We start from the raw sequence: 27911 nt of genomic DNA, 5'->3' as shown, positions 1-27911 counted from the left end.
ATCGCACAGGCTGAACTCGGCCTATTTGACGGTAATGGCGGGAATGGTCCTGTTGGTGTCACACACACTATTCAACGGAAAAGTGAACAAAAGGCCAGGAAAGACTTGGATAAGGCTCAAAAACGCGCGGCCCAGGCCAAACAGCGTGCTCTTGATGCTGGTGCTATATTAGACGACTCTGCCTTTCTCGCAATGGATGATTCTACCTTGGGAGAAGGTGGCCTTATGAATCGGACTCAGCAAGAATTGTGGGAAATTCAACAATCTCTGCTACCCGAGGGTTCACGCGAGTACTACGACAAGCGAGGTCTACCACACGGAACCATTTATGAATCTACTGATCGCATGGAGAAGGTAATTATTCCACCAGCGGACCGGAATGAGGCCAATTTGCACCCTCGTCTCCGTATCCATGAAGTTCTCGAAACAGACCCGGCTAAGGCCTTCGAAGGGACGGTGTCGCTAAACCCAATGCAAAGCTCTGTGTTTGAAGTAGCTTATCTTCACCGAGACAACCTTTTGGTATGTGCACCAACTGGTGCCGGCAAAACGAATGTTGCCATGCTGAGTGTTGTCGCCCACTTTCGAGACGTTGGTTTGATCGCGTCCGATCGGACTACAGTTCTGGAAACGGGGCGAAAGGTAATATACATAGCTCCTATGAAAGCGTTGGCTCAAGAAGTGGTGGAAAAGTTTTCCGCCAAACTGAAAGGCTTGCGCTTGACTGTACGAGAGTTGACGGGTGATATGCAATTAACCAGGTTACAAGCCGAAGCAGCACATGTTATTGTTACAACACCAGAAAAATGGGATGTTGTAACTCGAAAGTCTGGGACTGACGAAAATGCGCTTGGAAACCAGTGCGGTCTGCTGATTATCGACGAAGTCCACTTATTGGCTGATGAGCGCGGTGCAGTAATTGAATCCGTCGTTTCGCGACTACACCGCTTGGTCGAAAGCCGCCAGAAGCAAGCCCGTATTGTCGGGCTGTCCGCTACCTTGCCGAATTATCAGGACGTTGCAAGCTTTTTAAAGGTACCTGAACGCGGTCTCTTCTTCTTTGGGCCTGAGCATCGTCCTGTTCCTCTACAGCAACAATTTATTGGAGTTTCGGCCGGGACAAAGGACCGATTTGCCAAAGAAAAACGTATGAATGAGATTTGCTTCGATGTCGTTTTGGATTCATTGCAACGCGGCTATCAAGTCATGGTTTTTGTGCATTCACGGAAAGGGACTGGAGATACTGCCAAGTCTTTGGCTGAAATGGCTTCGCATGAAGGAGTTTTGGAACGGTATTTTGTAACGGCTGGCAAAGAAGGTTCAAGCGGTGATGCCTACAGTCGCCACGCCGAAAAGGTCAAGAAATCTAGAAATCGTGAAGTGGGGATGCATTTTGCTAATGGTATGGGGATACATCATGCCGGCATGCTTCGAGGAGACCGCAAGCTGACTGAACAAGTGTTTAGCGATGGTGCAATAAAAGTTCTTGTTTGTACTGCAACTTTAGCATGGCAAGTGTTTAGAGGGTTTCGTTTGGTGTTACTATTTGCCAATATATATTTCTGAGCTGGGGTGCTGACATTATCTACAAACTGTTCTACTTTTCGCAGGGGTGTGAATTTGGTAAGAAAGAAAGGAAGTCAGTCGATAGCCTTCTACGACGAAGTTACTTACCCCTCTTTTGTCCGATAGCCAGCACACACAGTTGTGATAAAAGGAACGGAGGTGTATAATCCAGAAAAAGGGGGCGTCGTCGATTTGAGTATACTCGATGTCCAGCAGATTTTCGGACGAGCCGGTCGTCCCCAATTTGATACCTCTGGTGAAGCAACAATGATAACCTCGATAGACGCTTTTCCGCGCTACATGGATAAGTTGGTTCGTGCAGTACCAATCGAGTCTAACTTCATCAAACATCTAGCAGATCATTTGAACGCTGAGGTCGTCGGTGGTACAGTCACGAACATTCAGGAAGCTGTGACCTGGTTGACGTATACATATTTGTACACCAGAATGCGTCGAAACCCAATTGGCTATGGAATTAAAGAGGATGAAAAAAATAGCGACCCTATGCTCAAAGGGCGATGCAATGAGCTTGTTCGCGAGGCTGCTAAGCTTCTGGATTTGAATCGAATGATACGGTACGATCAGCAGTCCGGTAACCTTTCCGTCGCGGATCGAGGTCGCGTTGCTGCGCATTTCTACATTCAATCAGAGAGCATTGCCACCTTTAACGAGATGTTAGCCATGACGGACTACTATACGGACGCAGATCTGTGCCGGGTTATCTGCAACGCAACAGAGTTTCGAAATCTGAAAATTCGGCAAGAAGAGATGAGTGAGCTAGAAGAACTAGTCAAAACCGCGTGTCCTTTGCCGCTAAAGGGGGCTGGCATGGACGACAGGGGGCGAGGGTTGATTACCGATGCGTCTGACAAAGCCTTTGTCCTTCTTCAGGCATACATCTCTCGGGCAAAGATAAAAAGCTTCACATTGATCACCGATATGAACTACATTGCATCGAATGCGAGCCGCGTAGCTCGAGCAGTTTTCGAGATTTGTCTCAAGCAGAACTCTGCAGGTCCGGCTCTAAAACTTCTTCGCATTGCCAAGAGTGCTGATACCAGAATTTGGTGGTTTCAAACCCCAATGCGTATATTTGAGGACGAATTTAGTGAATCAGTGTATTCGTCAATTGAAACGAAAAGTGGAGGGAAGGGATACGATTCGTTGTACTCGGCTTTGTCTTTGTTGGATATGCAGCCCAAAGAAGTCGAGATATATTGCCGGTGGAACAAAAGTAATAAAGGAGGAAGGGGCGGCGAAAAGATTCAACGCTTTGTTCGAACTTTACCGAATTTACATATTGAATGTGATGTACAACCCGTGACCAGCAGTGTCATGCGCTTCCACATTTTGGTGACTCCAAATTTTGAATGGAATGGGCGATGGCATGGTGGTGCGCAATCTTTCTGGTTATGGGTAGAGGACGGTGAGAACAATCGCATCTATCATGACGAATCCATTCTGTTCGCCAAGCGGACATTTCCAGATGCAATTACTCTCGACCTGTCTATTCCTGCATTCGAACCGATGCCTAGTCAGTATTTTATTCGTGCTATTAGTGATTCATGGGTTGGAAGTGAGATGCTATTGCCCGTATCTCTGGATCACGTACAAATGGTCAAAGACAAAACACCCATTACTCCGGTATACGACCTCTCCCCTGTCCCTGTAACTTCCTTGGCAGAGTGCAAATATGAGCAACTGTACCGCAACTTTAAATGTTTCAATTCGGTATGTACCGGCTTCCAAATATTAGTTTCAAGATGCTTGATGAATTTCTTTTTCTGACCCAGCTTTCTTCTTTGAAAACAGATCCAATCACAGCTTTTCCACGTGCTGTATCATACCGATTCGCCCGTACTGCTGGGTGCTCCAACTGGCTCAGGGAAGACAATCGTCGCTGAGCTTGCTCTTTTACGAATGAAACGCATTTTCCCGAAGGGTATTTGTGTCTACATTGCTCCATTGAAGTCACTTGCTAGAGAACGGCTAAAGGAATGGAAAATTCGCCTCGGATCTGCTCCTCTACGCTGGAAAATTTTGGAGCTCAGTGGCGACACCCACCACGATCAAGGTGTGGTCGAAAGCGCTGATGTACTTGTCTGTACACCAGAAAAATGGGACCTCATTTCGAGAGGTTGGCGATCATATGTGAAAGCTGAAGCAAGCGAAAACGCCGGCAAAGCGTTCGTGAAGAGGGTTAAATTGCTTGTCCTGGACGAAGTTCATTTGCTTGGCGAAGAAAGGGGAGCTGTCCTGGAAGCGATTGTGAGTAGAACTAGATTCATTTCCCAATTTGTCGAGGAACAAAACAACGCCAAGACTTCAAAACCGAAAGAAGATGTCACTAGGATAATTGGCCTCTCAACGGCTCTCGCGAATCCTTTGGATCTTGCTGACTGGATTGGAATTGATACAAGAAATACAGGTCCGACTAGAATGAGAGGTCTTTACAACTTTAGCTCATCTGTCCGCCCAGTTCCATTAACTGTTCATGTTCAAGGGTACCCAGGACGGCACTACGTGAGTAAATGTCAAGGATCGAATGTTATGGCTATTATCTTGCCTCACCAATTGTTAAACTTTGATTAGTGTCCTCGAATGGCAACGATGAACAAGCCCTGCTTTGCCGCCATCAAAGAGTACTCACCGGCAAAGCCAGTGCTCATCTTTGTTGCCTCACGGCGCCAAACCAGGCTTACCGCTTTTGACATCATCAGCTATGCAGCGGCTGAGGCGAATCCAAAACGGTTTTTAAAATGCAACGAGGAGGTTGTCGACGCAATCATCAATACAGTGAGCGACGAAGCCCTCCGGCATACTTTAGCATTCGGAATCGGTCTTCACCACGCTGGTATTTCCTCGCATGATCGAGACGTTGTGGAAACGATGTACCTTTCTGGGAAGATTCAAGTGCTTGTGGCTACCAGTACCCTAGCTTGGGGTGTGAACACTCCGGCACATTTAGTGATTGTAAAGGGGACAGAATATTTTGACGGCAAATCGTCCCGATACGTGGACTACCCCCTTACGGATGTATTGCAAATGATAGGGAGAGCTGGACGACCGGGTTTCGACGACAGAGGCTCTGCAGTCGTCATGAGTACTGAAGATAAGAAGCCGTTTTACAAGAAGGTAGGCCACAATCGATGTATGTCTTTAGTCATATCATCTATCGATCTAACCCGGTGCTTTACCCGATTACTCGCAGTTTCTCTACTCGCCATTCCCCGTTGAGGTAAGCAAAAGGAGAGGTCTGTAGCCCGCTTTTGCTTAAAATACCTCACAGTGTTCCCCCTTATTCCAAATCCAGTCCTGTCTTACAGGACGTATCCACGAAAATTTAAATGCAGAAATTGCCAGTGGAACCATTGGGTCAGTTCTTGAGGCCGTGGGTTATCTTACGTGGACTTTCTACGCCAGAAGAGTCCGGGCAAATCCGTCTTTTTATGGTGCACAGTCGAGCAGCGAAGAGGACGTAGAGCATCTTCTTGTATCCATTGTCAAGAGTACATTGCGAGATCTCGAGGATCAAGGGTGCGTTTCGATTCAAAGCGATGAATTAGAAGCACATGTAACAACCATGCCCCTTGGTCTGGCTACATCAAATTTTTATTTGCTTTATAGAACACCAAAGCAAATGCAATTTGGTGTACGGCAAGCGAGAAAGATCATCGCAAATGCTGTAAAGGACTCGCCGACGAAATTTGATAGGCAGATTACAATTCCAGAATGTAATATTTGCATCAGCAGATTTTCTCGACCATCCAGAGTCGACGAGATTTCCTTGGCATGGATTTTATATGCTCTCGCTTCGACCCATGAGTTTGATGAGCTTCCTGTTCGTCACAACGAAGACATATTAAATGAAGAACTCAGCGCAAACGTGCGCTGGGGACCGGATGTGGACCACTTACTTTCCGGCGATCAAAGTAACGCATATCGGAACCCAGAGATTTTTAGTGATCCGCATACCAAATGCTTTCTTCTTCTACAAGCACATCTGGAACATGCCAAGCTTCCTATAAGTGACTACGTGAACGACACAAAAAGCGTCGTCGAAAACATCCCGCGTCTGCTTGCCGCCATGAAGTTTGTTGCTTGTAGTGATGATTCTGCCGCTGGGTCGTTTGACCTTGTCACTCAATTTGCTCGGGCGAAGCAATTTTTTGAGACAAGAACTCGAGCTGACGAGGACTCCTTGCAACAACTACCAGGTTTTAACAGTGAATTTGTCAGAAAGATTCAAGCTGCTGCATCGAAGCAGGACCAAGGAGTTTTGGGTTCTATTCATGAAGTTCGTCAATTGAGTCGGAACGATGCCCTTGCGTCGCTTAATCGTATCACTGCCAACCGCCACAGCAAACGAGAAAGCTTTGGACCGGCACTCGATACTTTGTATGCTATCCCGAATATCACAAAAGTAGACGTTACAGTGACCCGCAACAATGACAAACCATCGTCAGGAAGTACAGGTAAACTGATTCTCGCTATTACGTTCCAGAGATACAAAGGAAAGCGCGATGCGTTCTCGCTAAACGTTCTCTTGGGAAGTCATCAGCAAGGCCAACTTCTAGCAGAAGATTCAATCCGAGTTGGTCGTACCGGAACGTGGACGATAGCAAAAGAAATACCGTTCAACTGGTCACGGGCAAAGGCGGACAGCGGTGGGGAGGACGGCGGCATGGTTCTACGTTTGTTATGGGATGAAGTTCGTGGATTTGATCTTGAAGCAAAAGTTGGTTTTGGTGAATAGCAACCAGGCCCAGACTCTAATTTTTCGCAGCAATGATTTCGAGAATAGTGCAGCTCCAGTATTTGGCACAATTAATGCATTTCTTTATCTAGAGTGTGGCAATCTCTCCGATATAGGACGGCTCGACGTACTTCATGCTCATAGCAAAAATCATAGTATTCCAAAACATTTCGATTCTTGAGACGAGTTAGTGACGCTGGCTTGTGCATTTAATTGTAACATACAAGTAAGCAAGGTAATTTTGGTCTTCACATTTGCAATCAGTAATGTAATCTTTGCTTTCACATTCACAATCAGTAATGTAAGTACGTACGTGATTGACTGTGAATACACCTCGCCGTTACAGAACCATCAAAAAGATGTCTAACTGTAAGGTCGACCGATTGTTGGTCACTGTCAAATCAAGTACGTCAAGCATATAGAACGACTTTCTTTGGCCAATCAAGAACGACCGAGTCAGCAATCTGCAAACAGCGTATCTTCGCTGTGCTGCGAACTCGTACATTTTATTCTCCCCAGCCACCCAGTCAGCCACCGGCGATTCTAAACCCACAACGATTGAAGCAAAAGAAAGTCAACCATCAACTATCATGAAAGCTCGACGACTTCTTTCTCCCTTTCTTGTCATTCCCTGTTGCGTTGTAAGCGGGTTCAATCTTCAGTCGAGCAACGCTTTGCGTCGGAAGCGCTCGGTGAATTCGCTACTTCAGCAGCAGACTGCACAAACGTCAGCCAGGGAATCTCTGGACACGGAGGAATCTACGGATAGCACCGCCCCGAGACTTCCGCCCATTATCCAACAGATTGCCGATGAACGCGTGGAGTTTCAGTTGAACTTAGGAAAGGCTATGGACACACTTCGCAGTGATATGTCGGACATTCTTGCCAAAAAGCCAGGTGCGTCTCCTCCGTCCATCTCATTCGAGCAAGCTCAGCAGTCACCATAAGATTTGGCTGAAGAGAACTGACTAACACTATTTAATTGCTTTCCAGACTTTAGCATTTACGACGAGCACATAAGTGCAATCGACCCATCTGGTGTCCAACTGACTGGTCTGGACAAGTACAAGTCAGCGTTTGCCTTCTTCCAGACGTTCGTCGGATTCTGGTTTTCCAGCCGTTCCGTAGTACAAAGCCGTATGGTGTACGACTTTTGCCGGTCCTCAATTCGTATTTCATGGAACGCCGTGCTTGTCCCTAAATTTCCTTTGGGTCGTCCTCTCTACGTTGACGGTGTTTCGTATTACCAACTCGACAGGGTATCCGGTAAGATCGTGGAGCACAAAATTGAAAAGCTTATGATCAACAACACGCCCGTGGCGCCTCCGTACGGTATACTTTCAATTATTCAGCAAGACCTTTTTCGTGTACGGAGTCCACAGGGAGTCCCTGTGGGTATCGGGGCTATGATTGGCAACGTCGAGACTACCGCCGCCTTGCAGAAGAGCTTCTAGCGCGTCAGAGTAGATGGGTGTTTCTACAAGGAACGAGTTTGAGCGATTCAGCGGCTTACATGTTATCAATAGTCTACTTTAAGGTGTATCTATACCTTTCTTATTTTGGTGTCCGACTGTGAAGCAAGCACGGCGGCCGCTATTATGAGTGACCTTTCGGATTTTGATGACTACAAGGAACGAGTTTGAGCGACTCAGCGGCTTACATGTTATCAATAGTCTACTTTAAAGTGTATCTATACCTTTCTTATTTTGGTGTCCGACTTTGAACCAAGTACGGCGACCGCCATTATGAGTGACCTGTCAGATTTTGATGACTCTGCCAGTGTTCTACGCCTTTATCAATACCCTCACTACCGACACCGTCACAAACAATCTATCGAGCGTCTCCTCGCCATGAAGCAAGGGAACAATCAGCCCTCCATAGCTAGCTTATATACTACGGCAGAGGAATTATCTCTCTTTTTTTATGCTTTCGAGAAAGCCATCAATTCGCCGCTCGACCGACCCGACAACAAGAACTCCCAAAATTACAGGAACAACAAGAAAGGGCCATGATAGTACACCATTGGCGTCAAATATACCGTATTCTTTCCCCGATGCCAAAGCCCATTCGACCAAGTTTACCTTCCATGGATTTTCTCCGGTACACAAATGCCACCACAAGAAACCATTGGTGGAACCCAACAATGAACCCACAGTGATCTGTTGCCACGTATGCAAGGACGCTTGTATACGGTAGGCCAAACTTATAATTACGTAAAGCCCGAGGCTTAAGGACGTAATCCACGATGATAAATAGAGACCAGTAAACATTCCGATGAAGCCTAAGCTCATAGCGTGCGAACTGGGCATCCCACCATCACTCGGCTTTAATTTCATTTCCTTTGTGCTAAGTTCGGGGGGTCGTGTTTGATTGATAATTTTTTTGAGAACTTTGGAAAGGACGCTGTTTGAAATGGAACCCACAAAAAATGAAACCATAATAGCGTCGCGCTGCCAAGCCAAGACGACAAAAAAGACGCCCGAAACGAGGATCGACGTCGTCTCACCGACAATCGTCGTCAGATTCATTATCAATGTCGCTTCTCGGCTTGTAGTCGATACAGACGGAATATCGGATGGATCGGTGGACGAGCCGGCGAGAAAGGAGCTTCTCTCGACAAACGTCGGAACAACTCCCGGTTTTCTCGTTTGGGTAAGTTTCGGCTCCGGAGGAAAAAGCTGAAATCCAACAACAGTTGGTATGGATACAAGTAACGCAATAAATACCAACAGCGATGGAAATAATCGAATGGCACGCTGTCTACCGATGCAATGCGCTTCATCCATGATAGCATGATAGGTCTTCGTGGCTTTTTGGCTTCAATTTTCACGCTTGTAACGGCACGTTTTACGGTTTTTCGTCCTATGGAATTTACATAGATCGTATACACGAAGGGGATCGTGTAAAGGTGGTCGCATCCGATCTATACACAGTTCACCCAGATGTGTCGTAAGGACAATTTCCACGAGATCTCTTGCTAACCATTTTCCAAACCTCGTGGCTGTCGACGACGATCGGAGATCTTTCCTTAAAAGAAGCATCAATTTGCAGTTTTTCATTGACATTGAGTTCTGGCAGACTCGAACTGTATTGATCTAGTTGTTGTGCTTACTGTTACGCTTTAGCGTCGCTTTATATAGCCTGTTTCTATATCATTCATCAGCTCTTCTCGCGACCCCATCCAAAACTTTTTTTGGAACAAACAGGACAGCAACAAGCACAAATATGACCAAGCCTAAGAAAATCATCAACAACCCGTCCGAATCCGTAGACGAATTCATTCAAGGTCTTCTTCTACAGTATCCGAACAAGCTCGTAAAACTCCAGAACCACCACGTTTTACTCGCTTCATCGACCCCTCAAAATTCCGTGCAGCTAATTTCTGGAGGCGGCAGTGGCCACGAACCCAGTCACGCCGGTTGGTTGGGCACTGGTATGTTAAGTGCGGCAGTGTGCGGTGGTATCTTTGCGTCACCTTCTGTTTCTAGTATTCTGGCGGCGATCCGTGCCGTGTCGAAAAAGACGTGTGCAAGTGGAGTGTTGCTGGTAATCAAAAACTATACCGGCGATCGACTCAATTTCGGTATGGCAGCGGAAAAGGCCAATCAGGAAGGAATTCCGACGCAAATGGTGGTCGTGGCCGACGACTGCGCTTTGCCTCGTGCCAAGGGCATTACCGGATCAAGGGGTGTTGCAGGAACTGTACTGGTGCACAAGATTGCGGGTGCAGCATCGGCTAGTGGTCGTGATCTGGAGCAAGTGCTTGCATTGGCGCGTTTGACGTGCTCGCGGATGGGGACCCTGGGCGTCGCCATGGGATCCGTGACCGTACCCGGTGCCGATACGATCAACGACAGGCTTGACGAAAAGACGATTGAAATTGGACTCGGGATACACGGTGAAGCTGGGATGAAGCAGTCCCCGCTTTTGACGGCGGATGAGATGGCGCGGGAAATGATCGACAAAATTCAAAGTCACGGGCGTGTGGAGGAGCGCGATGGAACTAAAACCGTCATTCCGTTATTCGAAAAGGGTGACGAAGTCGTGGTGCTCGTAAACAATTTAGGAGGCACGTCCAATTTTGAAATGTCTATTTTAGCGCGATCTACGGTCAAATTGCTGGAAAGCGAGGACTTTGGAGCCAAGGCAACCCGGGTTTTAGTCGGAAGCTTCATGACGTCGTTCGATATGCACGGAGCCTCGATTACAATTCTCAACGTTGAAAACCAGCCCGAGCTTTTGGAATTGTTGGATGCCCAGACGGAAGCTGTGGCTTGGACGACTACTGATGTTTGGAAGACAGGAACTACACGTCCATCGGCGAACGAAGTCCCGGAAGTTCTTGTGGAAAACGATGCCAGCTTGCTGCAGAAGCCCCCACTTTCAGTGGAAGGATTTCCGACAATCGCAGGAGCATTGCTCAAGAAGGCTGCTGCCAAGATTGTAGAATCGGAGCCCCTCCTGACAAAATACGATACTATCGTTGGTGACGGAGACTGTGGTATCACCATGAAACGCGGAGCTACCGAAATTCAGGAGCGTCTGGAAAAACAAATCATTCCCCTCGACCACCCAGTTACCATGTTTGACGCCCTCGCTGATGCGATATCAGCGTCGATGGGAGGAACTTCTGGTGTTTTACTGGAGTTGATGTTTCGAAAAATAAGTTCGACGCTTTGCCGAGCGGAATCTATTGGCACGATTGAACTCTGTGAGTCTTTTCGAGCTGGTGTGGAAGCAGTCAGTTTGGTCGGAGGCGCCCAAGTTGGCTCTCGTACGATGCTAGATGCCTTGGTGCCAGCGGCATCTACTTTAGTGGAGACGCAGAGTTTGACCGAGGCGGCGACCAAGGCCCGGGAAGGAGCCGTTTCCACATCAGCCATGAAGTCGGCCAGCGCCGGACGGTCCAATTATCTCAATGAAAATTCCTTGAGTGGTACCCCAGATCCCGGGGCGGAAGCGGTGGCAATAGCATTGGAAGCAATTTCGGATTGAATAACCCCCTGCATTTTCAATGTTTTGTAGACTACCCACGACATTCGCTAATCTACTAAATTATTGTTTCTTCTGAACATGGTATCTTCTATTAAATCCATCGGGTTCATTACAAATGTGAGTAATTGGTAGGAAATCTTTTACGTCTTCTGTGGAAAAGACTTTGTTTCAAGATGGACTCGGCTCATAATGTGATTCGATGTTTCGTGGAATTGGGATGTTGTCGAAATCATCCCGTAGCTTTCCATCCGGAAACTACCGTACATTTTTTTAATGATATTGGATACTGCCCTTTCTGGTCGACGACGTGGAAACGGTTCTGCCAGAGTCGCTAATAGTGCGCTTGCTGATGAAAGCGTCTCCACTTCTTTCTCATGTGATGGAGCTCGTTTGCTCGTCGGCTTTCCCGACTTGCGACGACTACTTGGACTATTGACACACTGTCCGCTAACTGATGCGATCAATCGCAAATCCTCGTTCATCGAATCCCTTGTTCGCTTTCGAAACGAAACCTCCGATCCTGTTCGTTTCTGCCTCTCATGCACTATATCAGCGGTTCCTAGATTTGATAGACTGAGTACCGTCTTTGATGATCTCGATGACTGTCGATTTATAAGATCCCATATTGCAGAAGCAGAAAGCGCACCATTTTCAGAATTTTGATGTAGAGGCGGCATTGTAGTATCCACAGTTTCCATATCAGATGTATCGGTAAAGGAAACCGGTAGAGGTAGCGAGGACAGTGGACTGCCGGGCGGTGTAGACCTGACGCCATTTTTACTGGGAGGATTTTTTTTGCTACTTCGTTTTGAGGGCGTTAGTGCTGCTCCGCGAATATGCAATCTCTTTCGTTCCTCCGAGAGGCCACGCGTATACCGTTTCAGCGTGTCCATAGGGTCGTTTATTTCTTTCACAACTTTTCCGTCGGGATTGCCTTCCAAAAACCGTCCTCCTTCAGCCGTCCATTCTCTCCATACCCGTTCTAAAATAAAGTGCGTTGTTTCTCGATTGTACCGGTCTCTATTGTTGTCTAGTAGCACATCCTTTTCTTCAAGGAACTGGTGGAAGCGCCGATTACCAATGCAGTTTGCGGTATGTAGCAATCCCCCCTCAGTAAAAACTACATCCTTCGGACCGAGAAGCCCGGTGTTGTTCGATCTTTGTTCACTCCTCGCCTCCATTTTTCGGTCCGCTTCCATGGGATTCCTGACGGTAGACGGAACAAGTTGGCTACCAAATTGACATCACTTTCAAAAGCATATCGGCACGGAGAGGCCGGTAACCTGTTTCGAAATTCGTGTTTATTTCGGCCCGGTCGCAGTCTATATTGTGGAAGAGTTAACCCTCGTCGCATTAAGCAATTTGCACCGTTTACATTTCTTCAATAACAGTAAATGTATTCTCAGAGAAGTTGTAAAAGTAGAGTAAGTGGGTAGGGGATGAGAGCACCTAAGACAAAAAGTATTTCAGTACAGTATATGCTATATTTATATTTAAATCTTTTCACCGCATATCCGTTGTCCGAGAAAGCGCGCCATGACACTACTCACGGTCAGTTCAAAAAAGTTGTTGAGTTCATTTTCTCTTCCTTGTTGCTTCCTCTGCCAGATATAGTAATGTAGTCCCCCGTCGACTGGTACATTAACTGTTAGCGTTCTTTATCAGCAATTCGAGCAGAGTTCACTCACCATACCGAACTTGTAAAGCGGAATCCGACATGAATGCCGGGTTAGCGTCACTAAAAGCCCCGTTCCGAACTCGATCGTCGTGCTTAACTGTACGAAACACTTGGACGCCACTACCTAGGCTCAACTGCTGCGTCTAAAAATGTATTCCGTCTGGTAATCATTGTCTAGACGGGATAGCTCTAGCCGGTGTCCGTACTGTAATCAACACCAATTTTGTGCTTATGTTAAAGTTAATTGTAAGGCTGGGAGACCCGTAAACCATGCTACAAGATAAATTTCAAATCCGCGGATGTTGACTCTGACTGTGAGCGACTTACAGTGTAACCCTCGAGATAGCGAGATTTTTTCGTGGTCTTTGCAATGCTCACCCCGATGTCTGTCCGTTACCGGATTCTTGATCTAATATGGAAGATCTTTCTGATGCCATCTGCTTTGCGCACTTTTCATTTGTTCTCTATTTCTGAAACGTCCATCAGCTCCATGGAGAGGGAAAGACCGGAATTTGCTGTTAATCGGAGAATCAAACAGAATCGACATCGTCGGCACAGGACTGTGAGTAACATTCCAATCTCGGAAGTGAGTCGTAGCGAGCCAGGAAGGTGTGGTAGCCTTGTCTGGATTAATTCGCTGCATTGTTTTGAATGCAGAAGTAGTATCGGAATCGTTCTCGTGGGAACGTGCTCTCAAGTGCCAAATACTAGAATTACTGTAGAGATACACTAAAAAGCCGGACGCGGCATTCGCCCCTTTACCCAAATTCGCTCGGGACAGCAAGCAGCACTATGGCAATCAAACACTCCGTATTAGCCGTCGCATTGTACTGGCTCACTCCGGCCCAAAGCTTCCAGCTGAAACCAATGTCTCCAAAAAACCGTATATCTTTGTCCAGTATCAATCACGTGATCCGCAAAGCAGCTGTAGTGTCCACCAATGAAGCTGCCGAAACCCGACCAAAGCGCGGTTGGAAGAAACTGAAGAGGATATTTCGCCGTGGCAAAAGTGAACAACCTGTACACATGCAAACACCCTCCGCATTGCACCCGCGCACTGTTCAAGCGCGCAATTTAGCCTGTTGGTCGCCGGAGAATACCCCTGCCATCGATGACTTCTTGGTCCATCCAGATGAAAGCGTCGATCGACCGCATCACACGCAAGACAAGAGGATAAAGGCACTTGAGCCTTTCGAGCAACCTTATGTGGTCCCGGAACCTAACTGGGGGAAATCCAAAAGCATATCGGACCGATATTTCGCTTCTTTGTTCCCAGCTCTCCGCCAGATTTTACTCAAGGAAAAGAGCATCGAGGAAAAGCCCGATTCGATCGCACCTTTAGCAAAAGTTTTACGCACCAAAAGCCGTACTGTTCTTTTCGAGCTCTTGAACCGCTGGTCTCTGGGAGCGCATATCAACATGCAGGTACAGTGTGACCCACAAGGAAGTCTGCTCGATATCGTTAGGCAAGGCGTGTTTTGCTGCAACGCAAGTGTCGATGTTGACCGTATTGTGTTTGGTGCAATCCGCCTATCTGGTTGCCGTCTTGAGGCGAAAAGTATGTCACTGAACCTGCACCGCCTCATACGTCCCTCACAACGTAACATCAAGCGATTCCCCAGGGCTTTTGACTTCGTTGCCAACAACGCAACTTTTACACAAGCCGACTTGTTCGAATCGTCATGTGTGACAAATGGGCTTCGCCGCCTCGTAGTTCGTATTCTAAAAGGTCGTGGACTGGAGCCCGCTAACGTTTTCATGGATGCGATCAAAATTCTTCCTAATGGTAAACTTTCCTGTCAAGGCCATGCCACAACCATTTTTGACGCCGCGGTACCTTTCGAGGTTCGAACACACATCGAAACCTCTTGCCGTGGCCATATTCTTAATTTCCCTGGACTTCAAATGTCCGTCGGACCAACGACTGGTGTCTTTCTCCCCGTGATACCAGATGTTTCGCTCGATCTTGGGCACAATGCCCAAGTATTGGATGTAAACCTCGATGGCGCGAAAGCGCAACTGATAATGAGCGCTAGAGTGACGATCGCACCGGAACACACGCGCAAGTTGCAAAACTATACGCAACGGGCTAATGCCTATGGTGCACTATTTTCAGTGGATTTGGGACGATGGCTGACAAGAGTAGGACGGTTTTCCAAGTAGATGATGATGCTCAGATGAAAGTTGAGCCTTCGGCCATAGTACTCTTTATAGGGAACCTTAGCTAGCGTTTAGCTTTTATCGGATCTTTCGTTTCAGATGTACTAAGCTTTCGACTGCGCCAGTGGTCGGAAAGAGATCGAGAAGAGTGCAATTCTCCACTGCAAAACTGCCGCCGAGTCGTTCCAAGTCTCGCACCAATGCATCTCGACCACAGGAAATGTATAGCATATGCTGAAAGTCACCCCGAGTCGCCATTTGACAAACAGATTCATCCAAACCTTGCCGGGGTGGATCGACTAATATAATGTCAAAGCTACTTTCGCAACGTTGGGACCATTTTCCCGCGTCCTGAGATACCATGTCGATCAGCTCTGAGTCGATGCCGTTCAAAAGGATGTTCTGTTGGCAAGCGCGTACCAGTCTCTCGTCTAGCTCGATCGCCAATATTTTCGACAATAGTCCAGTTTTCGCCAAAGGTATAGTATGAGCCCCGCAACCACAATACATTTCCAACAAGCGCGGAGTTAACGTTTCGAGATCCGCTACGATCAAGACAATCCGCGAAAGCATCCATTCTAATGCATTACACATCGCTCGAGAATTAGGGTGGTAAAATGCATCTTCAGGCTTGTTATAGTGGACTGCTATACGATCGCTGGATGTCAAAGTTTTTTCAAGGCTGACATTCCAGTTTGATCCCACGCGTTCCATCCAAATTGTGTCGCAAATTATGGTAGTCCCCTCATTCCTTGTCCGTAGAATGCGTTTTCGGGAACGACCTGTCAGTTGGGCTAACTCAAGCCGTTGGCACATATTCTGTGCTTCCGTCTCCCAAGCACTCTCATCACTGACAGGATTCATATAGTGCAAGGTTACCACACACATTGTTTCGTCCCACGATGTTGAAAACGTAGCACTCGTTAGTGACTGTTTTAGTTGGCCGAACTGTTCTTCCGGGTCGTTGAAGAGTGCCAGTACATTCCACATTGACCTTTGTATTCTCAGATTTGCCACTGGGAACGCAGTGATGCATACTGGCTCGTGGTTCTGTCGGACCGCGTAACGCAAGTGGCCGTCGCTTTTCATGTCACCATGGACGATCTGGAAGCTGCATCGGCAACGATACGAGAAACATACTTCATCCGTTTCACACGGAATGCAACGACAAGATTGTACCCAAGGTTCCAGCGAGGAAGCAAATACTCTCAACTTTTCTTGTGAGAGAATGTGCTGACCAGAAGCAGCATCCTCACCCTGAGATTTTGTTTCGTGAAGGGGTGACCTCATTCTCTACTTTCAAGGGTGTAAATGATTGCAATTAAATTTGAAGAAAACCAAAGATGCTAATTTCCGTAAGAATCAGCGATGAACAAATAAAAACACATCGTTTTGCGTATATCAAAATATATGTGTGCTTCTAAACGTGCTCTCCAGCGCGCTTTACCATCAACGGTAAATGAGCAATAGCAGCACCTTCGAATGTTGTTTTATATCAGCGATCGATGGCAAATTTTTGTATCAGTAGGAAAACTGTTAGTCTATATGCGCTGTGAAATTTGGTTCACGATTCTCTTGGACGAATTAACTGTGATACCTACTTATTTTGACGAAGTGTGACGTAAACACCCGAAGGGTACATTCAGCAGAGTCAAGTGTAAGCCATCGTCGGCCTCCAAGGCCATTGACTACTCTACTGTTAAATTTGCTTGCCATCGGTGGCGTGAGTCGAATTATGCTTTATTTCGTCAAAAAAGCTTGCCAATCTTTTTGGGCCAAGGCAACAAGCTGAGATGTGTTCTCTACATCACAATCTCACCAGCTCCATCGACTGCCAAGGATTTATTCAGTTGCGCAATCGTCCTTTCTTGGGTTTCTTGAATTCTATTGAGCTCTTCCAATCGTAGCTCTGTTTCCTCCAGTTCTTCTTCAAGTTCCTCAATTGTTGTTTGACTTGCTGCCTTGGCTCGGAGCGCTTGGAGTGTTTTGAGATTTTCTTTGATGCGCTCTTCGTATTGCAACTGCATATCTCGCTTTTGATCGTTTAAGACTTCCATTTGCTTGCGTAATTCTAACTCGGTACGGCATCGCTCTTCCACCAATTCCGAGATTTCCAGAGACAAACCGTTCACTACTTGGCGTGAGTTTTCCTCCAGTTCCTTCATTTGTTCGTTGGTCGTTTCCATTTTCTTGACGGCCTTTTGCAACTGTGCCTGCAATTTCATCACGTACTGACTGTCCACACCCGATTTGGGCGCTACACCCTTGATGAGATTGGCGTACTCGTGAATAGCGGCCTTATCCTGCATGTCGGCTTCCAAAGCCTTGAGGCGTTCTTCGGTATGCGTAGTTTGTCGCTTGATGCGTTCGGACTCAATCTTATGTGTGAGCGCTTCTTTCATTTGTTGCAGACGCTCTTTCTCGAGTTCCATTTCTAAATTGACAATGTCCTGTTTCTTTTCGTTGCGGACTTTTTCTAACGCCGAGATATTCGAATCACGTTGTCGAACATCTTTCTCTAGTTGGGCACGAACCGGGTCCTCGTCCGGTTCATCCTCGACAGTCACAGTAATGTTCTCGTTGAGAACCGGAGGGGGCGGAGGAGGGGGATTCGTCGGCGGTGGTGGCGTCGTGGTGTCCACTGCATCCACGTCTTTTATTTCGCTGTCGAGACCATCGTTGGAACCCGACCGGGATCGAAACGTTTTGAAAAAACTCATACTCGCAGGGTTGTGAACTAACGTTCCAGTCCGTGAAAATGGGGCAGTCGACAATGGAGATTTTGGTTACGTGAACACGAGACGATCGTCTGTTCGTTATGTTGTTGCCAAGCCGTTGCAACGACAGGCCTACTTCCTATGCTTTTGCGTGCTTGATTGGGCCTACTTTCGGGATCCCCCACCGGTAGGGTCATTCGAGGTGCGGTCATTTTCGTTTGCGTTGACAGGGTTGGGCGACAGAGTGACTTCGTCGCGAAGTAACCCTAAGCCCTTTGCCGAATTTGCTGTCGCGCGGGGTCGGCATCGTTTCCGGAGAGACGTTTGGTGGGGAACGTGTTGTTCTGTCCACCTATCAGGCGCAGCGACACGGGATGGTCGTTGCTCTCCCAACAATTGGTGATTCTGGACTCTCTAGGTAATTCTCACTGTAGAAACAAACAACCTAGTTCTGTGTGATCGTTCGCCGTTTGGCTTCACGCGTGTCGATCCTTTACCGTTTGGCCCTCCTGGTCGTGGTGTAGAAGTCACCATAAAACAGTGCGAAACCATACACCAATAGGTTCGAAAGCAACAGACGAACCGAAAGACACGCAACACACCGACTGCTAATCCTATTTCTGGTACAGCGCTCCACAGTCACATCCTGTATACCAGCAAACTTCCTAGGTGCCTATTGATTGTTGAAACGCAACAGCGGAAAGCGCTCCGTGCAGACCGGAATAGTGGACAAAGCTAGAGCCCAAAGACATCTTCCCATTCGCCAACCTTACGATTACCAAGATGAGCAATGGAGAAGAAGCCGACATCCTTCGGACCATGGTCCAGGATCGTGATCAGCGCATTCTTTTGATTCAACGTCAAACACAGGAGCAAGTCGACAAGGAATCCCGCTTAGAACAGGAATTAGACGGAGTGAATATGGAAACGAATCGCTTCAAAATTGCGCATCAAACGGAAAAGACGCGATTGTTGCACAGCTTTCAGTCCACCTCTTCACGCCTGGAATCAGTCCAACGAGACTTGCAGCAGCAAACTGTGACCTTGCAAAATTACGCGACCGTGGTACAGAAGCAGAATAAGCCGGACGCCGCGCAGGATTCGAATTACGTCATGCGTATGCAAGCGCAACTGTGCAAAGCGATGCACAGTATGGGCATTGTGGATCATCAGTTCGACCTGATGCAAGCGGAGGCAGAGGCCCTCGTCAAGTTTCAGAAAGAATCAATTGCTCAAACCGCGGAAGAAAAGACTGAGCTGGAATTGCAGCTCTTGAATGGGCTGATGAATGTGGACAATGCCAAACGAGAAATGGAGGCAAAATTTCAAAAAGAACTGGATTTGATTCTGAAAGAAATCAGCAACATCAACGAACAATTGGAGGAAGATTCGGACGACGAAGATAAGGGAGACGACGAGGTGGAGAATGAAGAAGTAGATGAGGAGGAGAACAATGCCAAGGAAGAGCTCTTGAAAATGTTGCAGTCGCGCAAGGAGCAAATTGAAAAACTCGAAACAGCCACGGAAGAACAGGCAGAAGTGATTGAAGATCTTCAGGGACAGCTGGCAGAGTTTGGACCGATTGACCCCTCGCTGGCCCCGATTGTCACACCCCGACCGCCGCCACCCGAGACCGACCCTCCCCCTCCAGATTCTCAAGATGAGGAAGAGGACTATTTGGCCATTGTGGCGGCTCGCTCACGAGCGGCTCAGGCCATCGTAGGAAGTGAGGACGGTAGTGATGTAGAAGATATGGACGAAATAGATCTCCTGAAATTTGCCAAGTCCCGACTGGCCGGAGAGGATCCTACCGTTAAAAATGCTGTGGAGGAGGAGAGCGAATCTGAGTCAAATACCGATTTTGATGAATCGAGCGCTGGTGAAGTGGACGAAGAAGATGAGGATATTGTTGAAACGAGTTCGGAGATGACTCCAGTTCTTAATGCACTCCCTGGCTCTCTTCTTGGAAACGACGATGGTTCTATTGAATCCGTAGATGGCGTTAAGATGGCAGTCGGAACAAACAGTGTTGCGGGTTCAATTCCGACAAGCCCCGCTCCGGGGCGCGAAGATGGGACGACGGATAACCTTTTGGTAACCACAGAAATGCAGGATGATTCTACTGACAGGAAGTCAGTCGACTTTACAGCTGAATCTTTCGCTACGGCGGCTCAGCAAGAACAGGTATCGGAAACTCCTGTTAATCTGCTTGAGTCATCTACAGAGTCCGCTGATGAAGCTACCCCAAATGTGGAAGCAGTTGACAGCTCCAACGCTCAATCCATTCTCTCTACGGACTCCTCTGACCAGCCAGACGGCAATGCTGTATTCAATGGCACGAATACTATGGACAAATTGAATAATCAAAATATTGAAGTAGAGGCCCCAGAGCTTGGCCGTGACGATGACGATGCCGCTACGAAAGGAGGCAATACGCCACCAAATCCGATAGAAGGTACCATTGCAGACCCTACGCTAGAAGAGTCTTTTCTGGCTGAGCCTCATGTCGAAAGTGAAAATGCTGTCAAAGATGAAATGGCTGTTGCCTCTGAAGCTGAAGTGAATGGAGTCGAGTTGGAAAAGAAAGAGGCAGTCGAACTGACAGAAACACCACCAGCAACTGCACCGGACAGAGTGTAATATCAATAACCTTCGACGAGATTTTACGTCAGCCATGTAGAAGCTTCCTCGTAACTAAGCACCGTTGCATCTTCGTAGTTGTACGATTACACTGTCATGTCTCCCGAATCGTTGACAGGATGAACTTTGAGTTGTAACGCTGGTGACAAAAACGATGTTACTCTACAAAAATAGGCTGCTATAATAACGAAAGTACTGATTTGATCGCAGCGCGCTGTGGTTTATCGCTTAGTCCTGTCTACCGATAGAATCGAAATGCCCTCCCTCTCCCTCGCTTCGCAGGCTTGGAAACATCTTTTTCCTGAGTCTCAGGTGTGGTCTTATCTTGCCTTGGAGGCTTCTCTTCAGCCGGTAACCTTCTATTGGAGAGTTCCGTAATCCGTGCTAAGAGACCGGCGGCCGTAGAAGCAGCCTTCGCCCGTTCAATAACCAGCTCTTGGTCTTTCTTAACCAATTGCTGCTGGGCCTCTTGTAATTGAGCTTGCAGCTCCGCAATGTAAGATGAGTCCGCTGCACTATCGTGATCGCCATCACCTGCTACCCCATGAGAGACATGGGCACTACGAAGAAGCTCTGAGTCGAAATCTGTGAATGCTTTTCCGTTTACATTCCCGTGGGATATCTCTTTCATACGAAGACTCGTCACTTCTTTTTTTAAAGTACCCAACTGTCGGTTTTTGATCTCCACAGCGGACTCTAATTTCGCCATTTCGGTGTAAGCTTCTCGAATTCGCTTTTCCACCGTAGCGTAGACCCGGACCCCAGAATCAGAACGGGGTAGATCGGATTCGAGAGTTTCAATTCTAGTTTTCATCGTTTGGTTTTCAATACTAACACGATCCAGTTCCAAATTAGCTTTCTGGACAGCACAATTAGCTTCTTTGCGAGATTCGCTCAGCTCACTTTGAAGACGATCCATTTCTTTCCGGTACAAGACCCGCTTTGCTTCCAGAGTTTCGGCACGTTTGCGAAGGGATACGACCAAGTCAATGTCAGCATAGAAATCAGAACTGGTCTCGCTCGAATCGTCGACATCTTTCGACTCCTGAGTGCGCGCTTCCAAAATTTGAATCTTTGTACGGAGATCTTCGTTGTCAAGCAAGAGCTGTTGCATTTTGGTAGAGCTTTCCAGCTTCTCGTTCTTGAAACGGGCTTCCAGATCATCAAGATCAGCAAGCAATTTAGAGATGAGTTTCTGTGCACGACGCGGTGACACAGTCTTCTTACTTTCCATACTTCCAACTGAAGTCGTAGAATCTTCGCCAAGCTGCATCACGTTGCGCTCTCTATTCTTTATTTCAGCCAATGCATCCTCGCCGAGCTTGAACTGTTCTGCTGCGTACGATGTGTAGTGCACATCATGTGTCTCTAAATCAAACTCGAGCTCAACGATTTTCTGCAGTTTCCCAACGAGTTCATCTCGCAAGTGCTGAATCGAACTGCTTTTGCTATTTACTTCGTCCTGAAGCTCCTGGATTTTGGCAACCTGTTTGTCGAAACCTTCCTGAATACCGGCCATTTTTTCCTTCAAGAATTCGTCCTCGCCCGTAGAGTTGCGAAGACGCTCCAGCTCGTTCTCAAGTTCCGACTTTTCGTCTTCAACTTTCTTCAAGCTATCTTTGACGGAAGCCATTTGGCAAAGAAAGCTCCCCGTGCCATCTTCGTTGGAACCACGAACCAAAGAGCTAAGGCGCTTCTCTTTCTCGCGGAGTCGGGCGCGGATTGCCTCGCTTCGGGACATCACTTTGATCGGCGGACTAGGCGTCGGAATCACTGGGTCCCTCGAAACCTCTGGATTTGGGGCTGGTGACTCCACATTGTCCTCCTCCTGGTATACAAAGGCTGTATTCATCCGGGTTGATACGACGGTATTCATAGTGATAGGTAGTTGTATGTTGAACTGTCAAGTACTCGCCCTTAGCGCATACGAGGTGAGGATACCTACCAATCGATTGGTCAGTCGTTTCCTTTCTATATGAAAGGTTTCCTGCCGCCGGATTCGTTCAGTGAGCCACATTGGATATGTGAACGGACGTTAGACCCGTAGCACACGTTCCTCTTCCTGTGTATCCAAGTCACTCAATAAATGTTTCTTTGGGAGTCATTGACGCGTGACTCGACTATGACCGAAGGTTTGTTTGGACCTCGCCATACAAACTATTGACTCAGAAGAGAGATTCGGTCGACTAACAATCATTCGCGTTTCACTTATTTCAATAGATATCGAAAAGTCGTAAGTATTCTATTGGACCTTCTTGGAGTGACTAGGATCCACACGTATTTTTATTCTTCCTCTCAACTATCCAAAAATACTGTAATGCTAATGAGCTTGAGAGGTAAAACTGTGATCAATTAGAGTGGAGTGTAGAACTGATAGGTTGACAATGACACCTGTAAAGTCAATTTGCAACATTATACGTTGTTGTCTCCTCCATGTCGTTCGATGCTTGCTCTAGGGCAGATACCTTCAAGGAGTAAGCCTCATTTTCATGTTCCAATCGCTCAATCTTTTTCTTTGTAGTATACGTGGCTTCGTTGTAGCTTGATCTCAATCGGACTAATTCGCTCTTCAGCTTCTGAATTTCTTCATTTTGGTCTGTATTAATAGCTTCCAGTTCCTTTATTCGCTTCTGGTCCTCGGTCAGTTCTTCTTCATCGTTTATCCCAAGACCAGAAAACCATCCCTTTTTGTTCGCGACTCCCGTCTTGCTTCGACGATAAGCAACTGCCTGCTCTAGAAGCATCGCTTGGCGCGCATGATCGTCACTAGGTTCAACTTGGTGGGGCATATTTTCGCAGTTGGATGTATCGGTCTCTAGTCTCTCGGTTGCCAACTTCGTATTTTCAGCTCGATCATTTGCTTTTTTTGCTTCCATCAATGCTTCCATAAGACGCTCTTCGGCTTTGCTCATGGCAGCTTTGTGTTGAATCTCTGCTCGGGCAAGACTGTTTGCATGAATTTCTTCAAGTTCCGCAAGTGCTTTTCGAGCTGCTTGGGCTTCTACCATCGCTTCTTCTGCGCTAGTTTCAACGATTGCCACAGAGTCTTGCGAAGCTGCGGCCTTCTGCTTCCAAGAGAGGACTTCATCACGAAGCCTTACCATTTCGCTCTCCATAGATCCGCCACGAGCGAGCCAGCCTTCAATTTCCTCCTCCAATACAAGATTTCGATCTTGTGCTTCTTCTAGTGCCCGATGTGTGTTGTCAAGGTTGTCTTTTAGTTCTTCCAGATCATCCGCAGAAACCATTGGTCGCAACTCTTGCGCTTGACAGTTACCCAAAAGCTGCTTCTTTATCTCATCGTTTTCTTTGAGCAGATCTGCAATTGCATCTTCACGATCCTTTACCATAGCAGCAGCACGTTCCAACGTCGAGCCCAGTTCCTTCTGTATATTCTTATTTTCCTCCAACAATCCCTGTATTTTCTCTTCGTTTATTCTAGTAAACAAATACTGATTCCCATTTGCTTCGAGTCTATTCTCGTTCCTGAGCGCTTCGATCAAGCCTGTTTGTTCTGTTACTTCAGTTGTGAGTGAATCAATTTGGGCATCTTTCCGTTTCACGGCATCGTGAAGCGTTGCAATATCATTGTTCAATTCTTTAATGCGCGTTCTTAAAGCATCTAGCTCTTCTCTGCTTTCTACGAGCTCTTTGTTGACTCGCACAAGATTGCTCTTATCCTTGCGGCTGCTGAGATCCGTCCTATCCAATTCCTGCAACGCTTCTGATAGCTTCCGTTTGAGGACGGAAGTCTCCTCAATGTGAGAATCAATCTCATTTGTTAGCGAGGCAATTTCGCTCTTCTTATATTCAACTTCCTTTTTCAGCTTCTTTCTATCCTTTTGCACCCTCTTGAATTCTTCCTTGTACAAATCGTTTTTCGCTTTCAGTTCTTGAATTTTCTCCATTTTGGGTTTTCGCTTTTTCCCCAACGACCGATCATTGGAATCATCCGAAGGCGGCTCCGAATACAATAAATTAGACTGCCGGGGATCTTCCACTGGGCCATCATGATGAATCGGAAGTTCGCCGGGCTGCGCTATATCTTCTTCGTGGCTTCGTGAATGGTCATAACTTTGTGGACGGCTCCTTCTCTCTGTGCTCCGACTGCGACCGTTACTCCGTTGTCTTAGTCTACAGTCTGCGTAAGCATCATACGCAGTAGCATTCTGGTGCTGCACATTACGATATCCGTTGTATACATCTTCTTTGTATGGAAGCGAAGGCATAGAATGAGCGTGCCAGCTTCGGTCTCGGTTGTGGACGGAACTTGTGATGTACTGTTGTGGCTGAAAATTTTGGACCTCTGGAGGATGACCACCAGACCGAGAACCACCACGCTCGATGCTTCTCGCTCTGGAAGAACGGGAATGATAGCTAGAATACGGCATAGTCAGTTGTTGGACAGATCTCTGAGCTGAGGATGACCTGCGCCTCAAGTCTCTTGCCAGTTCACGATGATGCTGAATCCGGCCGTCCGGATCTACGGGCACCGAAATCCCATTCGCAAAGACTTTCGCAAGGTGCGAGTCGAAAAGATCCGCCTTTCTGGGCGAATGCAGGACATGAGAAGGAGCAGGAGTGATGGATACGATTTTCGGCGCTTGCTCCATACTGGGATCGCTCTCCTTCGAACTTTTGCTTTTCGATGACCTTCTGAATTTCATCGTGATGGAAGTTTCGGCTAGCGCAACTTTCCACCCTTTCGGGAGAAAACCTCACGGACGCTTTCGAAAGGCTAAGTGTGAATCCCTGGCTAGCTAGAACAAGTGCTCCTTGGAAATTCCGACTCCCCTTTCTGCGGCGTTAATGTTGTTTTTTTGGTTTTCGTTCACAGCTACTATTCAGTTGCCTTTCTCCAGCCCCAAGGGATGCGTCCGATGGAAACTCGTGAGTGTGTGTCACGGCCCTCCGTTTTCGATAGCTCACTTGTTAATTTTCTTTCCGTGAACACAACAGAATCGGGCGTGAAACTCGACATGCGAGTCTTGTGGGAGAAAAATGGACGCACGAACGTATTTTGTTTCAGGCGTTGAATTTTTGCTAATTATACTTTTCTGTCCAGTCACTCTGTCACAGACTTATTTAGAAAAATAAAATCCTATTTCGATTATTTTTCTCATTGTCACGGATTGATCCCGATTGTCAATTAGACACGCGAAATCCGCCTTCCCCGATATGAAAAACGGAAAGTTGGTTGCTATATCGAATCATCGATCACCTCGGCCGATTGTGCGTATTTTGTAATGTGCTGTCATTGTTAGCCGAGGTATTGGAGAATGGAAAATCATTCCGGTAGCGTTTGGAGTAGAATAATGCAAAAGCATAAAGTAAGGCTCTAAAGTAGAATCTTGTATTTCTCCTTACTAGGCACATGGTTCAAAACAAACTTGCCGTCGTAGCCGACACACGCATAGATCCAAGCATCGGCAGCACCCCAGCTGGCTCCGTAAACCGCCTCACTGTGCTCGTGTCGACTGACGCGTACATTGGCTGCCGAAGTTTCGGATAGTTTGTCATCATCATCGTGCATCGTCAAAAGTGGAGCGCTCGAAATTGTACTGATTCGCCAAAGATTAGAAATCGAGTCCGTTCCTGTCGTCAGAACGAGCTGATCATGGAAGGGATTGTACTTTATTTGCGACACCCAATGGGAATGTCCACCGCGAGAAACAAGCAAGGGGTGTTTTGCTGCTCGGAGGTCCCAAAACTTCAATAGCCCGTCCCTCCCAGCTGTTGCCAGGACGTACGGCTTATTCGGATTATAGTCCATGTCACAAAGTCCAAGGCGATGAGCCAGGAAAGATTCGACATTTCCGTTCGGCACAGATGTATCCGTTCGCCAGTCCAAAATGTGAACCTCGCCAGCTCTGGAAACAGCCAAAGCATCACCGTTCCCGTGCGGGTCCCAAACAACACGGGGAGCCTGCAGTAAGCTAGTCGGCGAACCCTCGTGGGAGCGTACCAGCTGCCCTGCCCCACCTGATAAATCCCAGCGAGTGACTCGAGCGTTTCCATCCGCGATCGCAACGTCGCCGGTCGAGGGTGACATATCTTCCGAGCTGTCTCTCCACGCCATGCTCGCGACTGCAGAGCCTTCATGATTTTCTAGTCTAGTAAGTTGTTCCATCTCCATTGTACCTGACCGATCGGAGTTATAGCCATCATTGTCGTCTTCGATGTTGTCCGTAGACTCCTGGGAATTCGCTGGCATCTTCCAAAGCACAGCTGTGCTTTCTTGCTCTACAGCTGTTAAAACCTGCAATGGATCGCAAGGACTCGTTGCAATAACACCAACTGGTCCTGTCTCGTGCGGAATGGAAGCTGTAATACTTAAATCGTTCATTTCAATGTGGAACCGAACGACCTGCAGGGTATTGGGTTGCTGGACCGAGCATGATCCAACAAGGAAATAGTTGTCGTCTCGATCCGCCCGCACCGCCGCAAGTGTTCGGCAGGGAACACCCAGACTCACTTCCACCGACTGAGTGGAAAACATAATATCTGTTGAGGCGACGACGAGACGAGTGACAAATCGTATCCGTTCCTGCCTCAGAGCGATCACGTGTGTTTACTTCAAAGTCAATTTTTGATCTCGGTAAAACACTTTTGCAACTAGCCAGATACGGAAAGGTGCAGTCTTGTTGGTTCCCTCGAAACAAATCTCGCTTCAGCGTGTTTTTGATTCGAATAAAGTAACGAATATTTCTACAGATGAAGAACAACAATGTGCTTGCGTTGTATCTATCTTGACACGCTTAAGAATCCCCGATTTTCGTCCATGCAAAAAAGTCGGCGATAGGCGACAGTATGTTGGTCTATCATCTGCATGCATAAATATATCGAACTAATGTAACTTATGGTAAACTCACTCTTTAATTCCAACGGAGTTGTCCATTTGCTTTTGATTCTCATCTACCGGCATATACTCTGCAATGATACCTCTCACTTGATCTCGCATAGCCCTTTGCTGCCGGCGAAACTGTATGAAGCCTAGAGATCCAAACACAAGAGTGAGAATTCCCATGGCACTGACGAAGGTAGACGCCGAAACGCCGCGGCTTTGTATGCCAGCCGCGCCTTCACATCGACCTTTTGTTACACAGCCTTCCTCGTCTTGACAGGTCATGCACTTTTGGCAGACACTTGGCTCGTAACCGGGTGCGTATCCAGCACAGATAGCCTTGAAGGTATTCGCAAACGAAAGTTGGCCACGCACTGGAGCTTGGTTTACAAACAAAGACGGAATCAAACCAACACCCGAAGCTTGACGATTTGACAGTTCAGCTTCCAGTAGGGTATTGGTAGAATCCTGCTCCAGACCCCCCGAGTCGGACATGCAGCGATCCACCGTATTGGCGTCTACACCTGCGTGAGCCATCGCGTCCACAGCACATTC

At 47.3% G+C, this 27911-nt stretch overlaps 11 protein-coding genes across 11 annotated transcripts; 5 read left to right on the top strand and 6 right to left on the bottom strand.

Moving 5' to 3' along the window:
* Positions 1–309: 309 nt before the first annotated feature.
* Positions 310–5656, top strand: PHATRDRAFT_25 (predicted protein; the record flags this gene model as incomplete). Its single annotated transcript, XM_002177301.1, has 7 exons — positions 310–1536; positions 1693–3297; positions 3379–4089; positions 4159–4701; positions 4778–4804; positions 4880–5216; positions 5340–5656. Coding segments are annotated over 7 exons (4767 nt in total), but the record flags the coding sequence as incomplete, so codon positions are not given.
* A 1256-nt stretch (positions 5657–6912) lies between these two features.
* Positions 6913–8025, top strand: PHATRDRAFT_42963 (predicted protein; the record flags this gene model as incomplete). The annotated part of the gene is made up of 2 exons (XM_002177300.1): positions 6913–7219; positions 7316–8025. 2 exons carry the CDS (start codon positions 6913–6915, stop codon positions 7774–7776), a joined length of 768 nt encoding a protein of 255 aa, XP_002177336.1. The 3' UTR covers positions 7777–8025.
* Positions 8026–8229: 204 nt separating this feature from the next.
* On the bottom strand, positions 8230–9108 carry PHATRDRAFT_32083 (predicted protein; the record flags this gene model as incomplete). Its single annotated transcript, XM_002176788.1, has 1 exon — positions 8230–9108. The coding sequence occupies one exon, from the start codon at positions 9106–9108 to the stop codon at positions 8230–8232; it is 879 nt and encodes a 292-aa protein (XP_002176824.1).
* Positions 9109–9374: 266 nt separating this feature from the next.
* PHATRDRAFT_42962 (2-phosphoglycerate dehydratase) lies at positions 9375–11867 on the top strand (the record flags this gene model as incomplete). Its single annotated transcript, XM_002177299.1, has 1 exon — positions 9560–11290. A coding segment is annotated over one exon (1731 nt), but the record flags the coding sequence as incomplete, so codon positions are not given.
* A 1595-nt stretch (positions 11868–13462) lies between these two features.
* PHATRDRAFT_42960 (predicted protein) lies at positions 13463–15211 on the top strand. Its single transcript, XM_002177298.1, has one exon. It carries the CDS (start codon positions 13788–13790, stop codon positions 15156–15158), a length of 1371 nt encoding a protein of 456 aa, XP_002177334.1. The 5' UTR covers positions 13463–13787; the 3' UTR covers positions 15159–15211.
* A 22-nt stretch (positions 15212–15233) lies between these two features.
* On the bottom strand, positions 15234–16459 carry PHATRDRAFT_42959 (predicted protein; the record flags this gene model as incomplete). The annotated part of the gene is made up of 1 exon (XM_002176787.1): positions 15234–16459. Exon 1 carries the CDS (start codon positions 16443–16445, stop codon positions 15234–15236), a length of 1212 nt encoding a protein of 403 aa, XP_002176823.1. The 5' UTR covers positions 16446–16459.
* A 254-nt stretch (positions 16460–16713) lies between these two features.
* On the bottom strand, positions 16714–17909 carry PHATRDRAFT_42958 (predicted protein). The gene has a single exon (XM_002176786.1). The coding sequence runs from the start codon at positions 17873–17875 to the stop codon at positions 16958–16960; it is 918 nt and encodes a 305-aa protein (XP_002176822.1). The 5' UTR covers positions 17876–17909; the 3' UTR covers positions 16714–16957.
* Positions 17910–18423: 514 nt separating this feature from the next.
* PHATRDRAFT_42957 (predicted protein) lies at positions 18424–20512 on the top strand (the record flags this gene model as incomplete). The annotated part of the gene is made up of 1 exon (XM_002177297.1): positions 18424–20512. The coding sequence occupies exon 1, from the start codon at positions 18656–18658 to the stop codon at positions 20510–20512; it is 1857 nt and encodes a 618-aa protein (XP_002177333.1). The 5' UTR covers positions 18424–18655.
* Positions 20513–20750: 238 nt separating this feature from the next.
* Positions 20751–22475, bottom strand: PHATRDRAFT_42956 (predicted protein; the record flags this gene model as incomplete). Its single annotated transcript, XM_002176785.1, has 1 exon — positions 20751–22475. Exon 1 carries the CDS (start codon positions 22386–22388, stop codon positions 20751–20753), a length of 1638 nt encoding a protein of 545 aa, XP_002176821.1. The 5' UTR covers positions 22389–22475.
* A 436-nt stretch (positions 22476–22911) lies between these two features.
* PHATRDRAFT_42955 (predicted protein) lies at positions 22912–25486 on the bottom strand (the record flags this gene model as incomplete). Its single annotated transcript, XM_002176784.1, has 1 exon — positions 22912–25486. The coding sequence occupies exon 1, from the start codon at positions 25177–25179 to the stop codon at positions 22912–22914; it is 2268 nt and encodes a 755-aa protein (XP_002176820.1). The 5' UTR covers positions 25180–25486.
* A 364-nt stretch (positions 25487–25850) lies between these two features.
* PHATRDRAFT_8918 (predicted protein) lies at positions 25851–26423 on the bottom strand (the record flags this gene model as incomplete). The annotated part of the gene is made up of 1 exon (XM_002176783.1): positions 25851–26423. A coding segment is annotated over one exon (573 nt), but the record flags the coding sequence as incomplete, so codon positions are not given.
* Positions 26424–27911: the final 1488 nt, after the last annotated feature.

The sequence above is a fragment of the Phaeodactylum tricornutum genome, chromosome 1 (assembly GCF_000150955.2).
Source record: "Phaeodactylum tricornutum CCAP 1055/1 chromosome 1, whole genome shotgun sequence".
Taxonomy (NCBI): Eukaryota; Bacillariophyta; class Bacillariophyceae; order Surirellales; family Neidiaceae; genus Phaeodactylum; species Phaeodactylum tricornutum.
Note: the sequence above shows the minus strand (reverse complement) of the source record. Positions and strands in the feature narration are given on the sequence as shown.

Bases quoted from the DNA above. Each gene is read 5' to 3' on its own strand.
- PHATRDRAFT_42960 (XM_002177298.1), top strand. From the start codon at position 13,788: ATGGCAATCAAACACTCCGTATTAGCCGTCGCATTGTACTGGCTCACT.
- PHATRDRAFT_42958 (XM_002176786.1), bottom strand. From the start codon at position 17,875: ATGAGTTTTTTCAAAACGTTTCGATCCCGGTCGGGTTCCAACGATGGT.